Genomic DNA, 22,982 nt, shown 5'->3' with positions numbered 1-22,982 from the left:
TATTAATGTGAAAAAAAATACATCACATTATCTTCAAGAAGCAGTTCATTACCATCAAGTATTTTTCTATTTCAGTATAGTGTATATGCAGTTTTAACCATTATTAATTCCTTGTTTATCCTAACCAATACATCTAAGGCCCTGTCGGATATTGGAAATTTTCAGATATCATTGAAAACATTATGGATCTAAAACAGCAATTTTGTAAATTTTTTTCCTATTTTGTCTCTACACAGTACTGTGTATGTTTATAAATAACACAAAATTCACTTTACAGCACTGTACATAAAATAAAAATCAAACTATGCAGTGTAAAAGTACATTATGCAAGTTGGACTTGATAAACCTCTTTTTTTCATAAAGAATAACCCAGACAGATATATGTTTGTACAAAAGGACACATACATATTATGCATACACATGCTGATTTTTTTACTGAACAAATGGCTACTAGTTCATAATACATTTTGGTACATCCATATCTAAAGTCTAATAAAAAATGTAATCCAAATTTGTGTGTGCACAGGCCTCTTTAAAGATATAGCCGCAATATTTTTATTTATTACGAGTGAAGCGAAGTCTTACTGGAAATGGGCTCATTTCTGGTGCCCCAGTCCTAATGTATTCAGTGCTAATACTATCTCCAGAAGTATTGAAAATAAAATAAAAATCCTTTCAGTAGATAAAACCTTACATCTTTAAATTTCATCCCATATAAGATTTATTTTTAATTTTAATTTTAAAATATCATAAATACACATTTAAATTATGTTTTAATTATAGCATTAGTCCCTAACGCTATTTAAATGCCTATACATATTATCTCCAAAAGTACTGAAGATAACAGAAAATTCTTTTGGCAGATGAAACCTTATGCCTTTAAATTTGATCTCATATAAGATTTATTTTCAAAATATCATACATCCACATTTAAAATACCAAATTTGTAACTAATTTGTATTTTTCATAACTAACAAACCTGAGGTCTTAACATTAGGATTTACTAGCGCCAAGCTGGAAACCGGTAGAATTAAAATTACACTTGTGAGATCCAGGGACTAATGGCATCTATACCAGGTCACGGGGCATGTATACCCAGAATGCCCACGGCTACCTGTGACCCATCAGGTTAGATTTCTAACCCCAGTTTAGACTTTGCTAGAGGGGTGGGGGGTTCAACGGTGGTGGGGCCTTTAACTGTTAAGACCTTCAGGTTTGTTATTCATTAAATACAAAAAAACAAAATTAGTTTACAAATTTGGTTATTTGTTTCATACACGAAACAAACCTTCGGTCTTAACATTAGGATAGACTTACTATTGGAGGGAGGTAAGTCTCTACAACTGACTGGAAGTTTGCCACCTTATCCATTTCCGAATATATAGGGAAATTCTAGAGAATGGACAATGAACCTAGGACCAAAGATATAAGCGGATCTATTGGTTTCCTCCCACTGGGTGTAGATACCATTCTACTGTTTACTCTTGTCCCTTGCGACTGGATCCACCTTCACTCTTTCCTTATTATCCAGAGGGGTGTGTTGCTACTGAAAAAGTATATCATCAGCTAAGATAGCTTCACAGTATGGACTGACCATCTCACCTGCATCTAGTCCGTTCCAGCACATGGACGGTACCGTACTCCCTTTCATATTGCCCGTAATTAAAGGAGTAGGAAGGTAAGAAAGTAGTTAAAGAAAAAAGACCAGTCATACCCATTCATTCTACTTTCATACCTTCATCTTAGACTAGACGCAAACTGAACCCGCCAGGGGCACTGGATGAACTATATCACTTGTGGGCCGCCACCACTGGACCCAAGGAAAAGGTGTCCAAGGATCTATGGGCAACATCTTTCAAATAAAATGAGGTGAAAGTTGTTTGGCGCTTCCACACGCCAGCTTTCAGAATTTTATCCACAGACATGTTCTTCTTAAATGCCAGGGAAGCACTCACACCCCTGATGTCATGAGCTCTAGCTCCCACCTGGCTATCTGACCCTCTGTCCTCTGCAGTATAAGCATTTCTGATTGTCTCCCTTAGCCAAAATGATATTGTATTCCTTGGACACTTCCTTCTTGTTCCGTCCTGTACTTACGAACAACCTCTGGCACCCCGGCCTGAGGTGCCTTGTTCTCTTTAAGTACTCCCTTAGTGCCCTGACGGGGCACAGGAGCATTTCAGCTTTGTCGTTGTCCACAAAGTCTGCCAAGGAAGGTATGGTAAAAGAGTCGAATCTGCCGTCTACTATTGTTGGATTTTGGGTCTTTGCCACGAATTCTGGGACAAAACTCACACACCATTGATCTCCAACCTCTCGAGTGCTTTATGAGATATGAGAGGCCATGTAGCTCCCCCACCCTTTTGGTTTGAAGCCAGGGCCAATAAGAAGACTGTCTTCAGGGTCAGGCTCCTATCCGTGGACTGCCTTTAGTGGTTCGTAAGGGGGTTTTGTCAGACTACTCAGTACCTTGGTCAGATCCCAATCTGGGGCTTTAGTCCTCCTTTGGTGGGCATGACTGTTCAAAGCTCCTCATCAGCATGGCCAACTCCCATGAAGACGATATGTCCACTCCTTTCATTCGTAAGACTGAGGCTAGAGCAGCCCTGTACCCCTTCACTGCAGATACAGACATATGTTTTTCTGTTCTGATATATCAGAAAGTCTGCTAACTGCTGAATAGTGGTACCGAGTGGAGACACGTTCCCCCTACGACACCAATCACAGTATGCTGACCACTTCCCTTGGTATACTGTCGCAGATGATTTTCTGATATTTACCTGCCATCTGAGTTGCTGCTTTCTGCGAAAACCCTCGCTCTCGGAGGAGATACTTGACAGTCTCCACCCGCCCCCTGAAGCGATAGGGACTTCACCGACTGGTGGTACCTCTCCACGTGAGGCTGACACAGAAGGTTGCTCCATGGAGGTAACTCTCTTGGCACATATACTAGGAGTTCCAGTAGGTCTGGAACCACTCTGCTTTCGGCCATAACGGGGCTACCAGGGTCATCTTGAGGTTCTGAGACCGCATTACCCTGTTCAGAACCTGACGGATTAGACAAAATGGAGGAAATGCGTACACGTCCAGATTGTCCCAGGGGTGTTGTAGCGCATCTTCTGCTACTGCCTCTGCGTCCGGGACTACTGAACAATACACTTCCAACTTTTTGTTGTACCTGGTTGCGAATAGGTCTATGATCGGTCCTTCCCACAACATGAGCATCCTGTCCACTACCTGTTGGTGTAGGGACCACTCCGTCGTTTCCAGAATCTGATCCCTGCGGCTCAACTTGTCGGCCACTATGTTTCTTTTTCCCGGAATATACATGGCCTTGATGTCTACCAGGTTCTCTATAGCCCACTGGTGAAGTTGAACTGTCATCACATGTAACTGCCGAGAAACTAGGCCTCCTTGCTTGTTTATATAAGCTACTACTGTGGTGTTGTCTGACATCAATACCACTGAGTGTCCCTTTACTCTCTCCCTGAATTCTTGTAGAGCCAGGAAAGCTGCTTTCAACTCCAGCACGTTTATATGGAGTTCTCTGTCCTTGCAACTCCATTTTGCTGACACCATCAACTCCTCCATATGGGCTCCCCAGCCTTCTAGTGACGCATCCGGAGAACAGCAAGAGGTCTGGGAGGATTGTTGAAGGGGGACACCCACTGTCAGATTGTCGTCGTCCACCCACCACACAGCAAGTCTTTCCTCACTTCTGCCGACAAGGGAATTTGCTTGTACGGGTGATCTACTGTTGGTGACCAAAACCTCCCCTTCATCCTCCATTGTAGGGACCGAAGGTGTAGCCTTCCTTGTGGGGTACTAGCTTTCTCCAGGGAGGTTAGGATTCCCAGCACCACCTGCCACTGTCTTGCTGGCTGTGGTCTGCTTTCCCAGAAAGGCATTCACCACTTGTTTGCATTTCTCTACTCTTTGGTCTGTCGGGAATACTTTGGCTTGTGTTGTGTCTATCACCATTCCCAGATATTCCAAACGTTGACTTGGATCCAGCTGCGACTTCTGCTGATTCACCACAATACCTAGGCTGTGACAAAGCTGCAGGAGGGGCCGCCCTGTCCCTGAGTAATTTTCTCCCTGGACTTTGCTATCACCAGCCAAATCGTCCAGATATCTTATCAGCCTGATCCCCTGAGCATGCGCCCACGCCGACACGAGGGTGAACACTTTTGTAAAAACTTGAGGAGACGTTGTCAATCCGAAGCACAGGACCTTGAACTCGAAAGCTTTCCCTGCAAGACTGAAGCGGAGAAATTTCCTTGAAGACTGATGGACTGGTATCTGAAAGTATGCGTCCTTTAGATCGACTGTCAGCATAAAGTCTCCGATTCTGACTGCTTGTAGAACCGTTTTCGGAGTTTCCATCTTGAAACTGGTTTTCCTTATAAACAGATTCAGCGTTGACAGGTCTATTACTGTCCTCCACTCCCCGTTGGCTTTGGGTACCAGGAAAATCCTGCTGTAGAAGCCTTTTGTCGGACTGCATACTTGTTGCACAGCTCCTTTTTCCATCATCTTCACTTCGTCCTGCAGAATAGTGGCCTTCTGAGATTTGTGGGCATAAGTGACGTGGGGTAATGGTTGATCTGTCAGGGGCGGGGTTACCTCGAACGGAATCAAACACCCGATCCTGAGAACATCCAACCACCCACTGCTCTGCCCCTAGTTCCTGCCACACCTTCCAGTGGATTTGCAGGCCAACAACCCCCCACTGGTGTGGCCGAGTGATGGGAGCGCCCATCCTATCTTCTTGAGCCTCTCCCCCTTCCCCTATTGCCCCTTCCTCTGTTGTTTCTATTGTGAAAGGGCCGATGAGTTATCCTCTTTGGGGAAGAGGGTCTTGTGACTCTATTAGGGATGCTTATGTCTCACTGGTTTCTTTCGAGACATCTGCTGTTGTCTTCCCTCCAACGGAATAGTTTGACTGGTTAGAGGTTTTCCTAACTGCCTGTTGCACCAACCTATCGTTAGTGTCCATCCTTCTTCTATCTATCGCTTCTTCCAGTATGACCTCTGGCAACAGTAGTTGCGATTCTAAGATATCCCCATTCCTCATTGCTAACAGGGAATCCAAATCCACATTGCGGCTTAGTCAGCTCCAATGCTGCATCTCTCCTCATTAGCAGGATATTTGCCCAAACATTGGCACTTACGTTTGTCAGGTACGCAATCGCTTGGACCCTGACTGTAGTAATCTAATGAACAATGGTTCACCTACCACTACTTTCCTTGTTGCTTCCGAGATGCAATTTTCGCCACTGCTGTTGACCAAACAGGTCTAACCAGGACGCAGCCTGAAAGACAGAAGAAGCTGTTGCTTCTAACGTGGCAGCCTCTTGGTACGTCATCGAAAAGGGCACTCCATTTTTAACCCTGATCCAAGGTTAATCCAGGCCTTAACCTTACAACATTAGGGTTCATTTGTCCTAGACATCACAAGGGACCTTCGGTGTCGGTGATACATATTTTTCCTTTGCTTTATTTACATTTGGAATGGGGAATAAAATTTAAATGTATATTAGATCTTAAGGAATTATCCCTCCCTGCAATCTTTGCGTTTACGTGTTGCAAGACCGATTCCGCATGACTCGAACAAGGCAATTCATACGACACCTTGGTATCCCTCTTTAGTCCAAACGCCATGTCAATTCCAGGAGGAAGCATACTGGCCGGTGTTTCTGTCTTCTCCGAAAGGCTATTGATTGACGAATCAAATCAATAACCTCTGCATACGAGGCCAGAAACTCTTGGTTTTCTCACCTTCCTCCGGCTCTAGTGTACCACTCTCCGTCACGAGAGATGTTGTCTCGCCTCTATCTTCTGACAGACGGCCCGGAATTCCACGGCCGCCTGCCCCTACGGCCGCGGCCTCTTTGATCTTTGCTGGCCGCTGTTGGCTCGATCCCAGATAGTCAGCAGGGGAACGAGAACGTCTCACTCTTTCTCTGCTCACGGATCTAGAGCGAGAATCTAGTCTAGATCTCCAAGATGAAGGCTCCCTTAAGACAGAGGTAAGTTCGTCTTTATTAGCATTGGCATCGTTTTCGAGCGTCGGCGAGCCCGGCCTCGGCCTTCTATCCAGACGGACACTGCCTTCCACGAAACGTATCCGACCAGAGGTTGCCAACTCTCTATTTTTCGTACTTTTAATAGGAGCCTTATCGTCCTTCGTACGTATTTTGAACGGCCTTACGGGCGAAACTGGGACCTGCATTCCATCCTCTGCTGCACCTTTCGCCGCCAACGTCGATTTTACCAGAGGTATCGCAGTTTTTGCGATCCGAACTGGCAACTCCGCCTCGGCCGCTAGCTCGCCGGCCGTCACCTCTCTCGCTTGTTCGGATTCTTTGCGACACCGCTAGCTCGCCGGCCGTCAACCTCTCTCGCTTGTTCGGATTCTTGCGAACGGCTTCGTCTGGCAACCTTGTGCTTAATAGCACTGATTTTCCGACCTTCTTGCTGACTTGGAATGACAGTCTTCGTCCGAAGAAGAGGAAGAATTGATTCTTCTCCTCTTGGCCGAGGATCCGCTAGGAACTCCCGAATCCATTCCTCCAACGCTTGTTTGTTGACTGGCGCTCGCCGTGACGTTATCGGACTTAGCGATGACGCCGAACTAGAGGAAGAAGACGAAGAAGGCGAATCACACTTTTTCTTTTTGTCTCTCTTATTCATTCTCTCCTCTATATCCTGTAACTTCTGCATTACAGTTTGCATTGACGGATCAGAAGGCGTATTAGCGTCTGGGTGCAGCGAAAAAGGCCGAGAATCGGTCTGTGACGTCATCACGCCTGCCATCTCAGAGTGTGACGTATGTTGTGACGTCATCCCTCTCGTAGGGAGAGACTGAGAGGTTTCTGCTGGTAACCGCACGTTTGCTGCCAAATTACCTCCCACGTTCTGCATCGCTGTAAATACTGAGTGGGATGGTGAAGCAGCGGCATTAATTCCCATAAATTGCAAGCCCGGGGGATGAGGGAACATTCAGCGCTGCCGGACCCTGCTGGAACGTGACGTCATTATAATGCGGCAAGCAGACCATCCAAGGTTGTACGCCTGGTAGGCCTAGCGCTGACCACGTACCATCTAACCTATGCGCTTGAGTAGCAGGAGCCTGGAACAAAGATGGCGGATCTCCCACCCCTCTACTTGCTGGGAACAAAGGAGAGTGCAAATTATTCATAAAATTACCCAAGGCCCCTCCTGACGTTTCCGATACAGAACCGCTAGGAGAAACCGAAGGGGTATGAGACAATTCAAAAGCAGGTGGAGAAACATATGGAGCAGCCTGGTTTATTTACCGATACAAAAGAAGCCGGTAAGGTTTGGTCAGCCAAAGATGGGCCGACACCCCCTTTCTTTTGTATTGGCTTCTTCCCATAGGAACTTCTTCACTGTTCCACCGACCAAACCGCGACAAACAGAACACGGATTAGTAACCGTACATACGTTTTCCCTGCACCTACTACACGTTGGATGAGGATCCGTCGACACCGAGGTTAGGAACCTAGAACAAGGGAAGCCACTGACTCCTGGGCATTTCCTTTGTCTCCTCTTCGAAGCGGTAGACGATCCCGATGTTGAGGCAAAATTCTCCATCATACCACGTATACACTCTTACCACACACTGATACACTTGGAGAAAGAAAAGGAATGAAAAATAAAAAAATGAAATGGATAAAGAACGGGCAAACTTAAAAACCGGCTTTAAATGAGATAGACAGTAACACGTCTTATCTTAAAGGCGGTAGGAAAATAACTGATGGGTCACAGGTAGCCGTGGGCATTCTGGGTATACATGCCCCGTGACCTGGTATAGATGCCATTAGTCCCTGGATCTCACAAGTGTAATTTTAATTCTACCGGTTTCCAGCTTGGCGCTAGTAAATCCTAATGTTAAGACCGAAGGTTTGTTTCGTGTATGAACAATGATGTTTTAATTATTGGATTATAATTTTCCAAAAGTATTGACGATAAAAGAAAATTTCTTTCGGCAGATAAAACCTTACATCTTTAAATTCCATTCTATTAAAGATTTATTCTTAAAATATCATAAATTCACATTTAAATGATGTTCTAATTATTGCCTTAGGTCCTAACACTATTCAAATGCTAATATCTCTAAAAGTATTGAAGATAAAAGAAAAATTCTTTTGGCAGATAAAACCTTATATCTTTAAATTTCATCCCATATAAGATTTATTTTTAAAATATATATTCACATTCAAATGATGTTTCAACTATTGCATTATAATTTTTGCCATGCCCAGGCCCTAATGATTCAAATGCTAATACAGTAGGGCCTCGATAATCGCGGGGGATAGGGCCCAGAAACCCCCGTGATAAGTAAATACCCGTGTTATCCTGGTACCCCACTCATACCCCCCTCAAAAATTGCTTTAAACTGCCTACTTTAATAAGTAACCCACCCAAGACCACTATTTCAATGTTTATAACTGCCTACTTTAGTTCAAGCACCAAATATGTCTTCAACTATCACCTTAAACTAAATTCAAGACAGTTTCAAAGTTATTCTTTCCTATCTTCAATTTCCCCTTCATCAGATCAGCAAACAAAAGTATGATAAAAAAACATGATTTACTGTAATATCATTGTATAAACAGTAAAATACTACAGCAATAAAAATCTATTTTTGTCTTTTGTTTAGTTTAGAATCAGCTAATGGACGTTTATTACCGAAAGAATTATTTTGGAAAACAATTGTTGCTGAAAGAAACTAACTTATTAATGGAATTATTATTATTTTCAACTTTTGTACATAATAGTTTATGATATTATGATACAGTAATTCATATTTCATTGAGAGAGAGAGAGAGAGAGAGAGAGAGAGAGAGAGAGAGAGAGAGAGAGAGAGAGAGAGAGAGAGAGAGAGAGAGAGAGAGAGAGAGAGAGCAGCTTAGGAGGAGAGTAATTGTTGAATAGCTTGAGAGAGCAGCTTAGGACAAGAGTAACTTGACTAGCTTAGCTCGAGAACAACAATGAAATTTGTATTTTAAATATTTTTATGGTGATAAGAAATGAAACATCGATAGTGATAAGATATTCTCTTGTATACTGTTATAATATGTGATAATCATTTAGTCAACTATAAAAGTTGTATTGAAGCAGTTTCGTAAATCACAGAAAGAATAAAAATATGGCAACACATTTGTACCTACAAATGTCGGGGACCATCTTGTTCTTTTATTACGACAATAATAGATCAGTATTATACTTTTTTTCTGTAAGTGATGAGAGAGAGAGAGAGAGAGAGAGAGATTTTGCTATTTACATTCATAGTATTTGAAAATGTGTAAATGAGTTTATCCTAAAAATGCATTTAGTCATTAAAAGAAGAAAACAGTAATTAGTGAATCTTGCTCTATGATAAAATTCGTGATTTTGTTAATTTTCCGGGATATAGTATTTGGGCTCCAAAAAAAATGTAAGTAAAGTGATTTATGATAGAGTTTAAAGGATACTTATGTAAAATACAATGTAGTTTGTAGAACGGTGTAACCACTATCACATTATGTAAAAATTGTATGTACAAATGAGACTGTAGGTTTGGTGATGTCACGGTGATCATACTTATTTTTTTCGTGAATGAATATACATTTATGATAAAAAATAGTTACTGTACTGCTTACAGTGCCATACTGTAATATTAATGTAATCACATCAAAATAAAGTAATTAGTGCATACTCTAAACTTGTAAAGTGTATTTTTGTCTTTTGAAAAATGCATTCCCCAAGGAATTATTCCTTGAAGAGGCTTTTTAGTATATGAAGATAAGCCAATAATATATAAGATATGAGTTTTATTATGAATATATGACAATAATATATAAGGTAAAAATGGTTTTATTACATTTACGCTTCGTCGCCGATCGCAAACAACAATATGATAATCTATGACAATTATTGTTTGTATGACTGCAGTGTTCAGAGAAGTTGATTACGTTATACCAAAACAATAATGAAGTTCGAATTGAAAATTAATGTTTTCCTAAATGTTATTACTACTGTAATAACACTACTACTATTAACATTTCTAAAAATGTTAAGAATGACAAAGGTCGCTGTGAAGTGTAACTCGATGTTTTTATTTCTGCTGGCCACTCAACTACAAGTTGATGTCAATGATTTGGAATTATTCCATGAATAGGCTATATATTATGAAGATATGCCAATAATATAAAAGGTGAGAATGGTTTTATTACCTTTATTGTCAGTTAATATCATAATGTGAATCTGTTAATTGCTGGTTATCGGAACCAGACGAGGCTTAGCCTACCATGAACAAGCCTGTGATGCTGGGATTCATACCAGCAATATAGACTGAGAAGTGGTCCAAGGAAAAACCAGTGATTAACTGAATCCATGATTGCTGATCCGCGACTAAGCGAGGCCCCACTATATCTCCAAAAGTATTGAAGATTGGCAGATAAACCCTTACATCTTTAAATTTCATCCCATATAAGATTTATTTTTAAAAAATCAGTCTTACTGGAAACAGGCTCATTATGCCATCTGAAACACATCTTAAGCTGCTAAGGCTTAGGCTGTCATAAATCACTGGTTGAAACCTAAGGTAAATATGTACCCACTATATTTCCTGATTAAAATATTTCAGCACCACCTTAACTGAATGGACAGATCAGGGGTCTGTCCCTTCTGGTAAGTAATGAAATCAACAAGTAATGATCTGGTACCCTAGGGTCAACTCGCATAACTTATAATGTAGCATAATTCTATATGAAGTACTTAATAGCCTATCCTAAAAGCTATCTCCTAATTATCATTAACCTGTAGCCTTAGGAACCAGGAAACCAACTGTAAACCCCAGTGAATGACTATGCACTTCTTCCACCCCACCCATGTCCAGCATCTTCAACACTTCCTCCTTAAGAGCCAAGTACTTCGGAGAGCCGTAAGCACAGGTCAGATTGAGACGGGGTCCATCCGAGAGAGGGGGGGGGAGAGAAGTCGAAGGGTAGTAGATACCTCACTCTAAGGACATATACTACCCACTTCTCTGCTCCATGCAACTGCTATTTGGCCCAATGGCCAGCCAGGCATTCCTCTACCCATAGCAATGGACAGGGAAAGGCACCCATTCTACCAACGACACCCCCCTCTGCCCTTTCTCTAGAGCCCCTCCCAGCCTTCCTTGTAGCAGTGAGAGTGAAAGGGACACCGTTGTTGTTTTGACTTTGATGGAGAAGCAGACTGAGAGGCTCTCACAGAAGTCAAACGCCTGATCGACTTGACATGAGGAGACCTTCTTGTCTGCCATTACAAAGGGGGGGAGGAGGAGAACGAAAATGAGCCTCCGCTTTAGATACTGCCTGACATACTAGCTTATCTTTGGTATCCGCTTGCCACCGGTTGACTGCATCTTCTAAATGAGTTCTTGGGAATAAGAAACTTTGACTCTAGGAGATCCCTGTTTCGGAGCACCAACAAGGACTCCGAATCTACTGACCCTGCCAACTTTGACAAGGCCGCGTCCATCCTGACCAGGAGGAGGCTAGCCCATAAAGCTGCACAAGAATGACCTTGATGCGAAATGGCCTTAGGCCCAGACTGCAATAGCCTGACAAAGGAGGAAGAACTGACTGAATCTCCCTAGCTCGATCCAATGCTATCCTGGCTACTGCAGTGGACCACAAGTCCAACCAGGACACAGTCTGGAAGATGGTAGAAGCAGTAGCCTCCATAGCCAAGGCCTCTTGCGAAGAAAATGATGGACCTTCAGACATAACCTGATCCAGGGTCAAACCAGGCTTAAGACGGATCAAATCCGAATTAAAGTGGTCATTAGGGTAGATCATAAGAGTAAGTTTGTAAGTTGTGCAGCGATGAAGAATAAGACCAGCAAAAGCACTGCAAGAGTGGTCAGTATGGTCTTGTTGCCTGCATGTGTACTGAGTTTGTTGGTAGACCTTTTGAGCAAATGTTAAGAGAGTCGGGTATTGAGCATGTACTAGTTACAACTCCATACATGCCAAGTGCAAATGGGTTGGCGGAACGAATTATAAGGACTGAGTGAGATGTTACGAGTATTGACTGATAGAGAGAAAGAATGGGATTTGTTGTTAAGAGTGTCAGCGATGTACATATAATGGGCAAGTACATAAAAGCGCTGGCATGCCTCCAAGTGAATATGTAATGAATTATGAGGTGTATGTGAGAGCGAGGCTGAATTTGAATGAAGAAGAGCAGGATGTGTGGAGACAGGATAATGACAGGTTTGAGAGTTTCAGAGTAGGAGATATGGTGTTGCAGGAAGTTGTAGAAAAGGGAAGATTGACAGTAAGATGTGTGAGAAATATGAATGTTGGTATGTAGTGAAAACTGTGGGGTCAAATGGGTTGAGTTATGTGTTAGAAGACAGGACTGAAGAAGGAAATGTTAAGGTAATAAGAGCACAATATATCAGTTGAGAAAATGGAGAGAACCACCAAAATACAAAATAGAACATCCCATAAGGAAGTCGTCAGAGGAGGAGAAGGAAAGGGAGAGTGAAGACAAAGAAGATATAAATTGGTGGAATGAAAGAGGTCTAAAGGGAAAAGAAGTAGAAAGAGTAAGGGAACGTTTGTTTACTAGGTTGTTTGGAGAAAGTACATGTTATGGGTTGTTTGATTTTGACAGGATTTTAGAAGGATGTGGAAGGAATGAACTTGGTGAGTTCAAGGAATGACAAGGATACATAAGATTTGGATAGACTGGGAACAACACCGAGTCATGAGAAGACGATATGTACCATTTGTGCGAGTTTCCTTTGAGTGAAAGTGTTGAAAAAGTGAGTGTGGGAGTGAGTGAATGATTAAGTTAGCAGAGTGAGAGTGGGGGAGTTTTGGATAACTTGTGTCGGAGCCTATCAGAGTTAAGTGAGAGTATAGAAGAGAAGATAGAAGCCATGTCAGGTGTTAGTGGGATTGAAGCATACAAAACAAGGCTGAGCAAGTCTAGTGCAGTTGGAGTAGGGGTCAGTGAAGAAGAGGTGGTGAGTGCGGGGCCATGGACACAAAGTCAAGTTCTTGTTCCAGATAAGAGCATGAATGGGTGGTAAGTGAGGAATTTTGAAGAGAATGATAAAAATTTAAAAAAATGGAATGAGACTTCCTTTATTTTAGTAAGTAGGAGAGTGTTCGGTTGAATTGGGTTTGTAAGAGGTTTGTTTTTTGAAACTGTAGTGCTTTTTTTTCGATCTGAATGTCTGATGTGAAATTGGTCTCAATGTTTATTTTTTTTCTTTGTTTACTTGCAGTTACTGTGTCAGTGTATGTGCCCATTCAAACCAAGGCTTGAGAAGTTAGGAATATAAGAGAGGGCAATTACAGTAGAAGAGCTGTTGAAAATAGAGAAGTGATAAACAAAGAAATCAAGAGATGCTAGATTACAGAAACAAAAACACTTGATAAGTGCCACCCTTCTTCCCATTCCTCCATTACTGACAGGAACTGTGATAGAAAGTCTGTGTTGGAGTTGTTGTGGGCATACCTTGTGGCTGTAGCAGTTGATGGAACAATTAAAGGTGCCAAAGCTGATATGGTGGATTATATGACGCTAAACCCCTCGACACACTTGCCAAAAATAAACTTCACCAGCAGTTAAAGGAGAAACAAAATAGGTGTTGATCTCTCCAGTAAGAAGAAGGATATCAACAACTTAATACGGACTGGTTGATATAGAGCAAGCTGATTTCAATTCTGAAGAAGTTGGAGGAAAACTTTAATATCTGGGGTTCTTTTGAGAGCATTAAGATGGAAGGTGAGATTTAGATTAAAGAATTAGATTAGGATTCTTTAATTAAGTTAAGGTTCTCCTGATAGTTAGGTTTAGGTTCTTCAGCAGTAATAAGTTAGACTAAGTTAGGTATATAATAGGATAAAAATTTTGAAGAATTATAGTGATAAGAAAAATGAAGTTCCCATTCAGTAGTATTAAGGAAATAATTTAGGATAATGAACATCAGTGTTTCATTTAATTACCTCCAAATCTTTTCCCATCATACTGCCCCAATTGTGTCCATATCAAAAGCCCCTAAAATGTGTAGTACATATATGCATGCAATTAACTATACTTAACCAAAGATCTCAGAATTTCTGAGCACAAAGAGTGATACTTACTTTGAAATATTTGCTTTTTGAGTGTAAATTTAACAATGTACAGCAGGTAAATTACATTAATTATATTCCACACTGAAGTGAAAACTTTTAGCAAACAATAAAAAATAACACATACTTTACTTGCAAAGCCCAAACACAATAGTACAAAAAATTTTATTTTTGCCTGACTCAAAGACACATTCAGTAAGTTAAAAAAAATCATGTGAGTTGAGGTGCTAGTATAAGAGGAGACATATATACAGCACCAGCACATATAATCAAGTTCCTCGCAATGCCTCTATTACTGTTTTTTCTTCACTTACTAAAATATGTGAAAAACTAAAACAAAAAAGTATTCATTAACCAGATATCCAAAGTTTTCAACAATAGTCAGTCTAGCAAAAAGTGGCAGCCAAACTAAAAGTGTTTTGACAACAGGTGTGTAAAGGGTATTTTGCCTCTCATCCCTCGTAACCAAACGTTAACTACCTTGTTACCAAGCTTCAACTACATATTCCAACTCACAATGAGGAATTTGTCTACAAAATGGGCTTTGGTTACTATTTCTGTGAAACAAGTATACTAGCTAGTTATATGAATGCTCTTACGTATAGTACATAAGTAATTAACCTTAGTTACCTCTTATATCAACTATAACCAGAAGTGACTTTATGAATACCTAACTCATAAGACAATAGAGACAAAAGTTTCATAAAAAATGTAAGATAAAAGAAACAATATTCAGAGGGATACTCACATCAACTAAATTGGTGTGGCTGGACCTCTGTGCCACCATGGCCTTAAATTTTTCTGAGTTAATGTCAACGGAACTAAGCTTTGACTGTGATGGTTCCCTTTCCATTGTGGATGATAATCTAGATCTCTTTCTTTCTTGATTTTCATCTACAAAGAAACATAACATTTACTAATATAGAGTATATGCACTATTATATATAGAACTCCCATAACCAAATTCCTCAACCATAAGCTTGCAGAATTAGTAAAATCAGTTTCTGATAAAATCTTGTGAAACAACACGTCTTCTACTAAACAAGGGTGCAAAATTTTAAACTTTCACCAAAAACTTATTTTATAGAGGGCTATTTTGGATAGTATGAGTACAGAAGGAAAACACACGAGGTAACAGAACTGATGGATGGGCCCCCCTAAGTGCAGGTAAAAATGATGAAATAAAAGGATGAGAAAAATATTTTAACAACACTTTAATGATTTAAAAATAATTAAAAATCACATAATAGTTCAACAACCCTTTTGTATATCCTATGGCATACACTTGATGAACTCAAAATATATAAAATATAAATATCATGTGCTTGAACAGCATAAAAAAAGTATCTAAAATTCTAAATGTTATTACAAACAAAAGCCAGACTTACCATCTGAAGAATATGAAGCTGTACTTATTCTCTTTCTGACCTTCTCCTGAAATTCTGGATCAGATGCTTTGGCTGTGTTCCTTACTGCATTGGGCTTTGATGCCTGGATTCCACCTTTGGCTTGGATCAGTGCCATGGCTTTAAACTAGTAAAGTTCATAAAATATGAAGTTAAATTCTACTTCATTACAGTATATCCAAAATATTGATATATTAATCCTCTAAAGAAAGAATGCTTCACCTTTACCTACAGTGATAGCACCCAAAACTACAATACACTAACAAATTGCGTAGTATTTTCAGCATTCAAAACCTACCCATTAAAAGAAATGACAATATTTTAATCCTTTTTACCCACCTTAGCCACACTCGGAGGGGGCGAGATTTCCAAATCTATGTCATTTCCAGAATCAAGCCCTCTACCTAATTTGGGGCCAGCAGATGGAGAAATGGACAACCTTGATTTTAATGATGAATCTTTGATCTGCAGTGACGGTGACACTGAAAGTCTAGATTTTCCCAAAATCTGTAAAGAAACAAAATAAAGTAACAATAACTGGTAACCATAAAATTTTCTTGATAAAAGAAGGCAATGATGATGATAGTAAAATCATGCAAACTTTTAAGCAATTTAAACTGCACTTAATTGTGGCCTGAACTTCCTTTTCTCTTTTCCCTTCTCAAAAGAAATCTTTCTACTATAAACCAGGTGGAAAGGAAGGGACTCTCAGGTCCTAACAGATTCCCCAAAGCATAAGTTGGATCCTCTATTGAATGGGAGAAATGACATACCAGACTGCTAAGGTAAAGTTCTAGGGATCATTGAAATGAACAATCGGACCTAACAGCACTAATCATCAAATTATGAGATAAAGCTGAGTTGTAAACATAATGAACACATTTCAACCATCCACAGGATCCTCCAATAACCTATCAAAGTTGAAGGCACACACACTAGCTCTCAGCCACAGTATGGAGCACTCATGCAAACACAGTAAGGTAGCACCCACTCCTCTCTAATCTACCTATGTTAAAGTATAAACAGAGAAGGAATCTGGGGTATGTATTCCTTGTCCCAGAAGGAAGTAAAAACACTGTACTGAACTCGGTTAGAAAACCCTGTGTAAACCCTACCTATGACATATTCCACCCCCAAGGTATGTGAACAGCACTGCCAACCCAAGGAGGAGTATATATGCACACATTTCTTCACCTCACTATGTCCATAGGTGTTATTCTTCTCTTTTAAAGAAAGAGAATGGGTCAAGGTTGGTAACCTGTGTTCCATGCCATACAGTTTTCTCCAACAGGCAAGATGACCATTACTATAGGAGACTTGACTAGGCTGAGCTCCTTTAGCAAAAATGGCAGCAGCAGTAAGAGAAAGGGACTATTTAGCCAAGACATAGTTGTCAAAAAAGAAGAAAGTGATGGGTCTCCCAGAATACCAAGGGACAAGTACATTTACAGGTAATTCAACAATATATATACACCATAGCCTTAGCCGGTACACCGGGGCCATCATTGTTGAGGAGAACATGATGATCACCTACCTTCACCATGAGCCAGAGGAGAACAAGCAGAAGGGATATGGATAAAGATGGGACAGTCCAAGAGGGAGCAGAAAAAATCTGGCAGTGTCAAAAGGACTCGACCCACTCACCTTGTTACCCGTTTTCAAAGACTTAACTCATGCTGGATACTCCTAGAAAAAGGCAACGGTTTCTATTTGTGTAAAGACTAATTCTAATTAAGTGTTGTATGTACTTGTAACTTTACATGTATGTATTAGATCGCTTTTATAACCATTGATGTATTTACTTAAATTGAGTATTTATAAATTTTCAGATCTGAAGTACAGTTGGATATCTGAATATTAACATTTAATTGGTTAATCACATTCGAATTCCTCAGTCTTTCCCAGTTTATATTAGAATATTGAAAGCAAGCCTTTACATACTTAGATACAAAATTTTGCTACCTAGAAATTCCCAAGATGGCTGTCACTATATCAAAAATGTCAGCCAGAAAGGCCAAAATTGGTACTTATGTTCACATACAAGGTAAAAGGTCAGGTAATACATGGATTCAAGGTAACTTCAGCTTGATCAATTTTTTTGTAGGTTAGAAATCAATTAAGCCCCATTTTCATCCTCATTTTAAAAAGCTGGTTTATTAACTCAATGTAACAGTGTAATAGTGTAGTGTCAATGCACTACCAGGGCACACTGGTTGACATTATATGTAAAGGATAACCCCTCAGTCTTTATCAGTCTATAGACCAAAAGCAATGGCAGCACCATCTTGGAAGTCGACATCTTTCCTGAAGGGAGATAGTACGACTAACCGGAGGCTTTGTTGCTTGTGCCAAGCGGACACATGTGAAAGACTGCAGATGCATCTGGCGCTAACTATGTTACTATTGCTACCAACATTCCTGAATTTTATAAGTTGAATGCAATGCCTATACCATTTCATCCCCAAAAGCTTGATGAAGATTATTTAATTCTGAAGACCTTTGAAAATAACAAAGCTACATATCATGAAGCATGCTGAAGTTCAAAACCACAAAACTAGAAGGGAAAAGGAAGTCATCATTTAAGACAAAAGATGATGATGCCCAATCAGCAAAATTCACACATAGCACCCAGAAGGCAGGTGAAGAAGAGGAAGACAAATCTAAAACTGAAAAGGAAGGAATCTACTTTAATTGTGACAAACCAGCACCAATCAAAGATTTACGTCTGCCATGACATTGCTCCACACGAAAAGCTGCACCGACGTGCCATGAACCTACTAGATGAAAAACTTCTGGCCAAACTTAGTGTTGGAGATATTATTTCCTAGTACCATATGTATTACCCATCTTGTCTGACAGGCATGTACAACAGGGAAAGAGCCTGGCTCAATTCTCAGAAAATTGAAGATGATTTTGTGCATTACAGACAACAGGCATATGCCCATGCTTTTGCTGTGCTTGAGATGTACATAAGAGACAATCAGTTGACTACAGATGGATACTGGTATTTCACAATGGTAGAAGTTAATGATTTGTACAAAGAAGAACTGGAACAACTAAATGTTGATGCTTCCTTTGTGCTCCGAACACAGTTGAAAAAACAGATACTTGCCCATATCCCAGAACTGGAGGCCTTCAAAAAGGAGAGAGATTTGGCTTGCCTACAGCAGAAAATGGAATAAAATCTGTACCACCAAGTTTCTTGGAATTTGTAAGTGTCCTGCAAAATGGTAGTGGACCATCATCTACTGATCTAGCTTTATCACAACTTTTGTACTTCAACTTGGAAGGTTCCAGCACCTTCAACATTTACCAGACATTCCAAGTCAAGAGAACCTCCATTTCCAATATAGTCTCCTGGTTTTTGCAAAAACCAGAAAGCATCAATTAATTGATACATTTATCAACATGGAATCAGCATCAGCTACGATAGGGTTCTGGAATTGATTAAAGGGTTGGGAGAAGCAGTTGTGGCAAGGGCTGTGGAGGAAGAAGTAATTTGTCCCACTACACTAAGAAAAGGAATCTTGACAACTTGTGCTGTTGACAATCTGGACCATAATCCAAATGCCATAACAGCACAAACATCCTTCCATGGGACAGGCATATCTTTGTTTCAGCATCTGAGCACTGATGAAAAGGGTGATGACAGAAACTTGAGCTAAATTATCCAAAGTGAAAAAGGAAGAAAAAAAAAAAAAAACTCTTCCCGAGTATTACAAAAATGTACCCCCAGCTCACTTCAAACATGAGAATTCCCTCCCTTAATCCAGTGGAGGTGCTTTTTATGCACATTTCTTGAGTATGAACGGTTTGAGAAAATCAATCAGTCGGACAAGAACGAAAATGATATGTCCATATCTTGGGCAGCACATCATGTTTCTCAGAAGTGACAGGGCCCCCTTTAAAATAAGCTTGTCATCAATGTTGCCTCTTCTTCAAGAGGCAGCTCATTCAGTTGTAATGATGAAACATGCCATGATATTGCAAGAGTAACCCTACTGTTTCTCAATCCTGTCCAAACCCCAGTTGTAGCAGTTGATCAGCCACTAGTATTTGCAATTGCCAAACAGATCCAATGAGAATGGTCACTGCAGTATAGTGATATGGTCGTCATGTTTGGAGGGCTGCATTTAGAAATGGCAGCATTCAAAATTCTTGGTGATCTCTTGAAAGACTGAAGTTGGACTGGTGCTCTTGCAGAAGCAGAAATAGCAACTCCTGGAACAGCAGATTCGTTTATCTCTGCTTCACATGTGAAGAGAAGACCTGTCTAGTCCACCAGGTGACAGTTTGCAGTTTATATCAGTTGAGCAAAGTTGCCTATATGACATACATCCAGGAAGCAGATGAAGAAAGTGAGCAAAGTTGTGAAAGCTGGATCAGATAAAAAGCGAGTGTCTCCACAATTCTACTTTTGGAATCTTGTGCTCCAGCTAGAACTTCTGGTGCTAGTTTTCATCAGACCTGGAGTCTTACTTTCAATTTGTAAAAAGAAGTGCTGCAGAAGCTCATTCCTTTCTTCTTCGCCCTGGACCATGTACATTATGCCAGGTGGTTTTCAATTCATTTGAGACACATGGAGGCTCTTCAAAACGACATGATTGTTGAATTCACAAAAGGAAATTTCATGGTCCATAAAATGACTCTGCCTTTTTCCTCAATGGCTATAGACCAAGCACACAAGATGCGGATGCTCTCAGAAGATGGACAGTGGCTGGTCCTGAAGTAAGCCATCTGATTAATGAGTTTCAGACAAGAAGTGATACTGATCCAAAATCTGAGGGTAAGCATCATGATAAAACTGAAACTGTGCAGAAATGGTTGAGAATCTAGCAAAAGTAATCAGAGAAATAGGCAACCCTTTTGAGGAAGATTCAGCGGATCTGATTGTGCTAGACAGTCATGAAATCATGGACAGCAAAGTTAGTGAATCCTTGAGATCTATGAAGAGCCTTGGACAGACACTACTCACAAACTTTATTGAGAGACTCAAGATACTCAGCAAATTCTATGTACAGTCGCAAGATGTCTGTTACAGATTCCAAGGACAAACAGTAACTGCAAACCATTAAGGAAGACTGTAATCTATTTTCACACCTTTTCATATCATGCCAGAACAGACAGTGTGGCTTAAATGAATTCTTTCTCCATGAATACCAAAATTGTCCAACATCACTGGAACAGAATGGGCAGATGCATCAGGGCATCAAGTCATAGCTGCTGCCTATACTAGAACAGCAAACATCAGACACCCTTCACCAAACTAAGTTAAACATCACCAGCTGTATAGGATGAAAACCTGTAAATTATTGAATTGTTTGTGGTGCTAATGTACGACAGATGCTTTTCATATAAAGGTGTAAATGAGGCTAGACTTGATCTCTTTGCAAGGAAGCAAAGAGCTTATGATTCCATTCCCCCTACAAGGGCTGCTCTTAGAGAGCATTGCAAGAGAGCTGCCAATCTAGCAGGGCCAATTTGGAGCCAATCTTTAGTGTGTCATTTAGTTTTTCCTAAGCTGAATAAGTGCGGTTGCAAGGAATGCCGTGGCAGGTGCAAGTGGTACAAGTCTGGACTTGGCTGCACAGCTCTCTACAGCTGCACTTGCCGAAACTGATTGATACACGAAACATATTGGTATCTATCAAGAGATATTTACATTTATATCTTTGGCAGCCATTTTGGAAATATGGTGGCCATATTGGAAAGATGGGTTCGGTTTATCTCTTAATGACAGGAAGAATGCCAAAATATAAGTTCACAATCGTCATATGGACAGTATGCAACTTCTGTAGGCTTATGAAATGAAAATATTTTAAATATAGAGCAAATTTGCCGCCATTTTGGAAGTGTCAGGCATCTAAGAAATAGCCACATATCGAGATGGCCGGAGGTTGATTTTTATTTATGGGGATTATAAAGAGTTCTCATGCCAAATCCGTTGCTTGTATCACCATTTGCAATTTTTTCCCACTACCCTGCTCACTATTTCAATTATATGTATACACTTTTTTCAAGTTAATGTAGTCCATCAGTATCCATACTTTTATTTTGATCTATTTTTATTGTCCTTCTCTTATCAATATTCTTTTAAAAACCTGACCAAATTTTTTAGTGCCTCCACAAGAAGGTTGAGCAATATGGTCACAGATTCAGGTCCACATGCATTTATAGTTTTTATCTGCTTTATACATTCTTTTGTATGTCATACTTGATTTGTAGTGAATTCCAAAATAAATGTCAAAGTTTCTTCCATTTTCTTTATTCACTGCTAGTTTCCACTGTTCTCTAAGATTCGTGCATATTATGCTTCAGAATGTGAACCTTATTCATGTGGAGCAAGCCCACAGGGACTTCCAACAAATATGGTGTTCATTTGAAAGAAGTAACAGAAGGTAATAGGAAACATAGAAAGAGGGCTGTTTTTAGAAAAGTACAAAATAAATTAAAATAATAATGATAAAAACGTAAGTAAATTATTAAAATAAAATAATTGTTTCAAGTTAGTAGTAATCTATTTCATCAAAGTTTAAGGTTTAAAGTTCCAATTTCATAACATCCTCAGGAAGATGTTCCACAGTCTAACAGGAGGAGGAATAAAGGACCTCTGGAACTGAGAAGTTCAACATCAAGGGACATTTACTGTGTATTGGTGCTGCTGTTCAGTAAATCAGGTTGCTCTTGGCAGGAAATGAGGATCAAGAATCACTTGTGAATATGAAAGATCTCTGTTACAATACAATTTGCGAAAAACTGACAAACGAGACCATCCATTGATGGTCCAAGTTACTCTAATGTTGAGAAACAAATCTACCACCATAACTCGAAAACACATCAATCTCCGAGAGAAGCAGACATCCTTACAGGAGAATAGTATTCTAGTTAAAGTAGGACCTGACCTAACACAGGTTGCATTGATTTTTATCACTTATTAATATGAGGCTTTATGTACAATACCTAACTTCTGTGCTGCATAGCACAAGCAGTGTTCCTTTTACTTCACACCTCCCACTCTCTAGTTTAATGATAACACCTAATCTCCACTCCATTCCTTTTGCATGAAACACCAGTATTTGCCTTGTCTTATCCTCCATTATCAGCTTTGCCATCTACAACTTTACATGACCTGATCCATGTATTCCAAGTAAGGGCATATTGCTTTTGTACTTAAACAAAACCCCTTAGATTAACTACCGTGCTATTCAAAGGGTTAGCTGTTCCTTACTTGTGCATTACATATGTCCAAAAAATCTTCCTTAACATTTTGCTTGTAGAATTGGTCTTCTTTTCTTCTAACTAATTAAAACCATTATGAACAGACTCAAAAAGCCTAAATTCTAAAAGGAAAGACAAAAAAGGACTCACAAAACCTAGAGATCATTTGGATCTGAAACTTCAATGCAGCCATTTTCACAACTATAAA

At 40.1% G+C, this 22,982-nt stretch overlaps 1 protein-coding gene across 1 annotated transcript in view; it reads right to left on the bottom strand.

The window, feature by feature from the left end:
* LOC135201016 (protein MCM10 homolog) overlaps window positions 1-22,982 on the bottom strand; it is a 219,168-nt gene that overhangs the window by 32,574 nt on the left and 163,612 nt on the right. Inside the window, 3 exon segments of the mRNA XM_064229835.1 lie at window positions 14,899-15,044; window positions 15,539-15,683; window positions 15,896-16,063. Coding sequence (XP_064085905.1) covers window positions 14,899-15,044; window positions 15,539-15,683; window positions 15,896-16,063 — 459 coding nt within the window.

The sequence above is a fragment of the Macrobrachium nipponense genome, chromosome 27 (genome assembly GCF_015104395.2).
Source record: "Macrobrachium nipponense isolate FS-2020 chromosome 27, ASM1510439v2, whole genome shotgun sequence".
Taxonomy (NCBI): Eukaryota; Metazoa; Arthropoda; class Malacostraca; order Decapoda; family Palaemonidae; genus Macrobrachium; species Macrobrachium nipponense.
The sequence above is the reverse complement of the archived record's forward strand: the minus strand, read 5'-3'. Positions and strand labels throughout refer to the sequence as shown.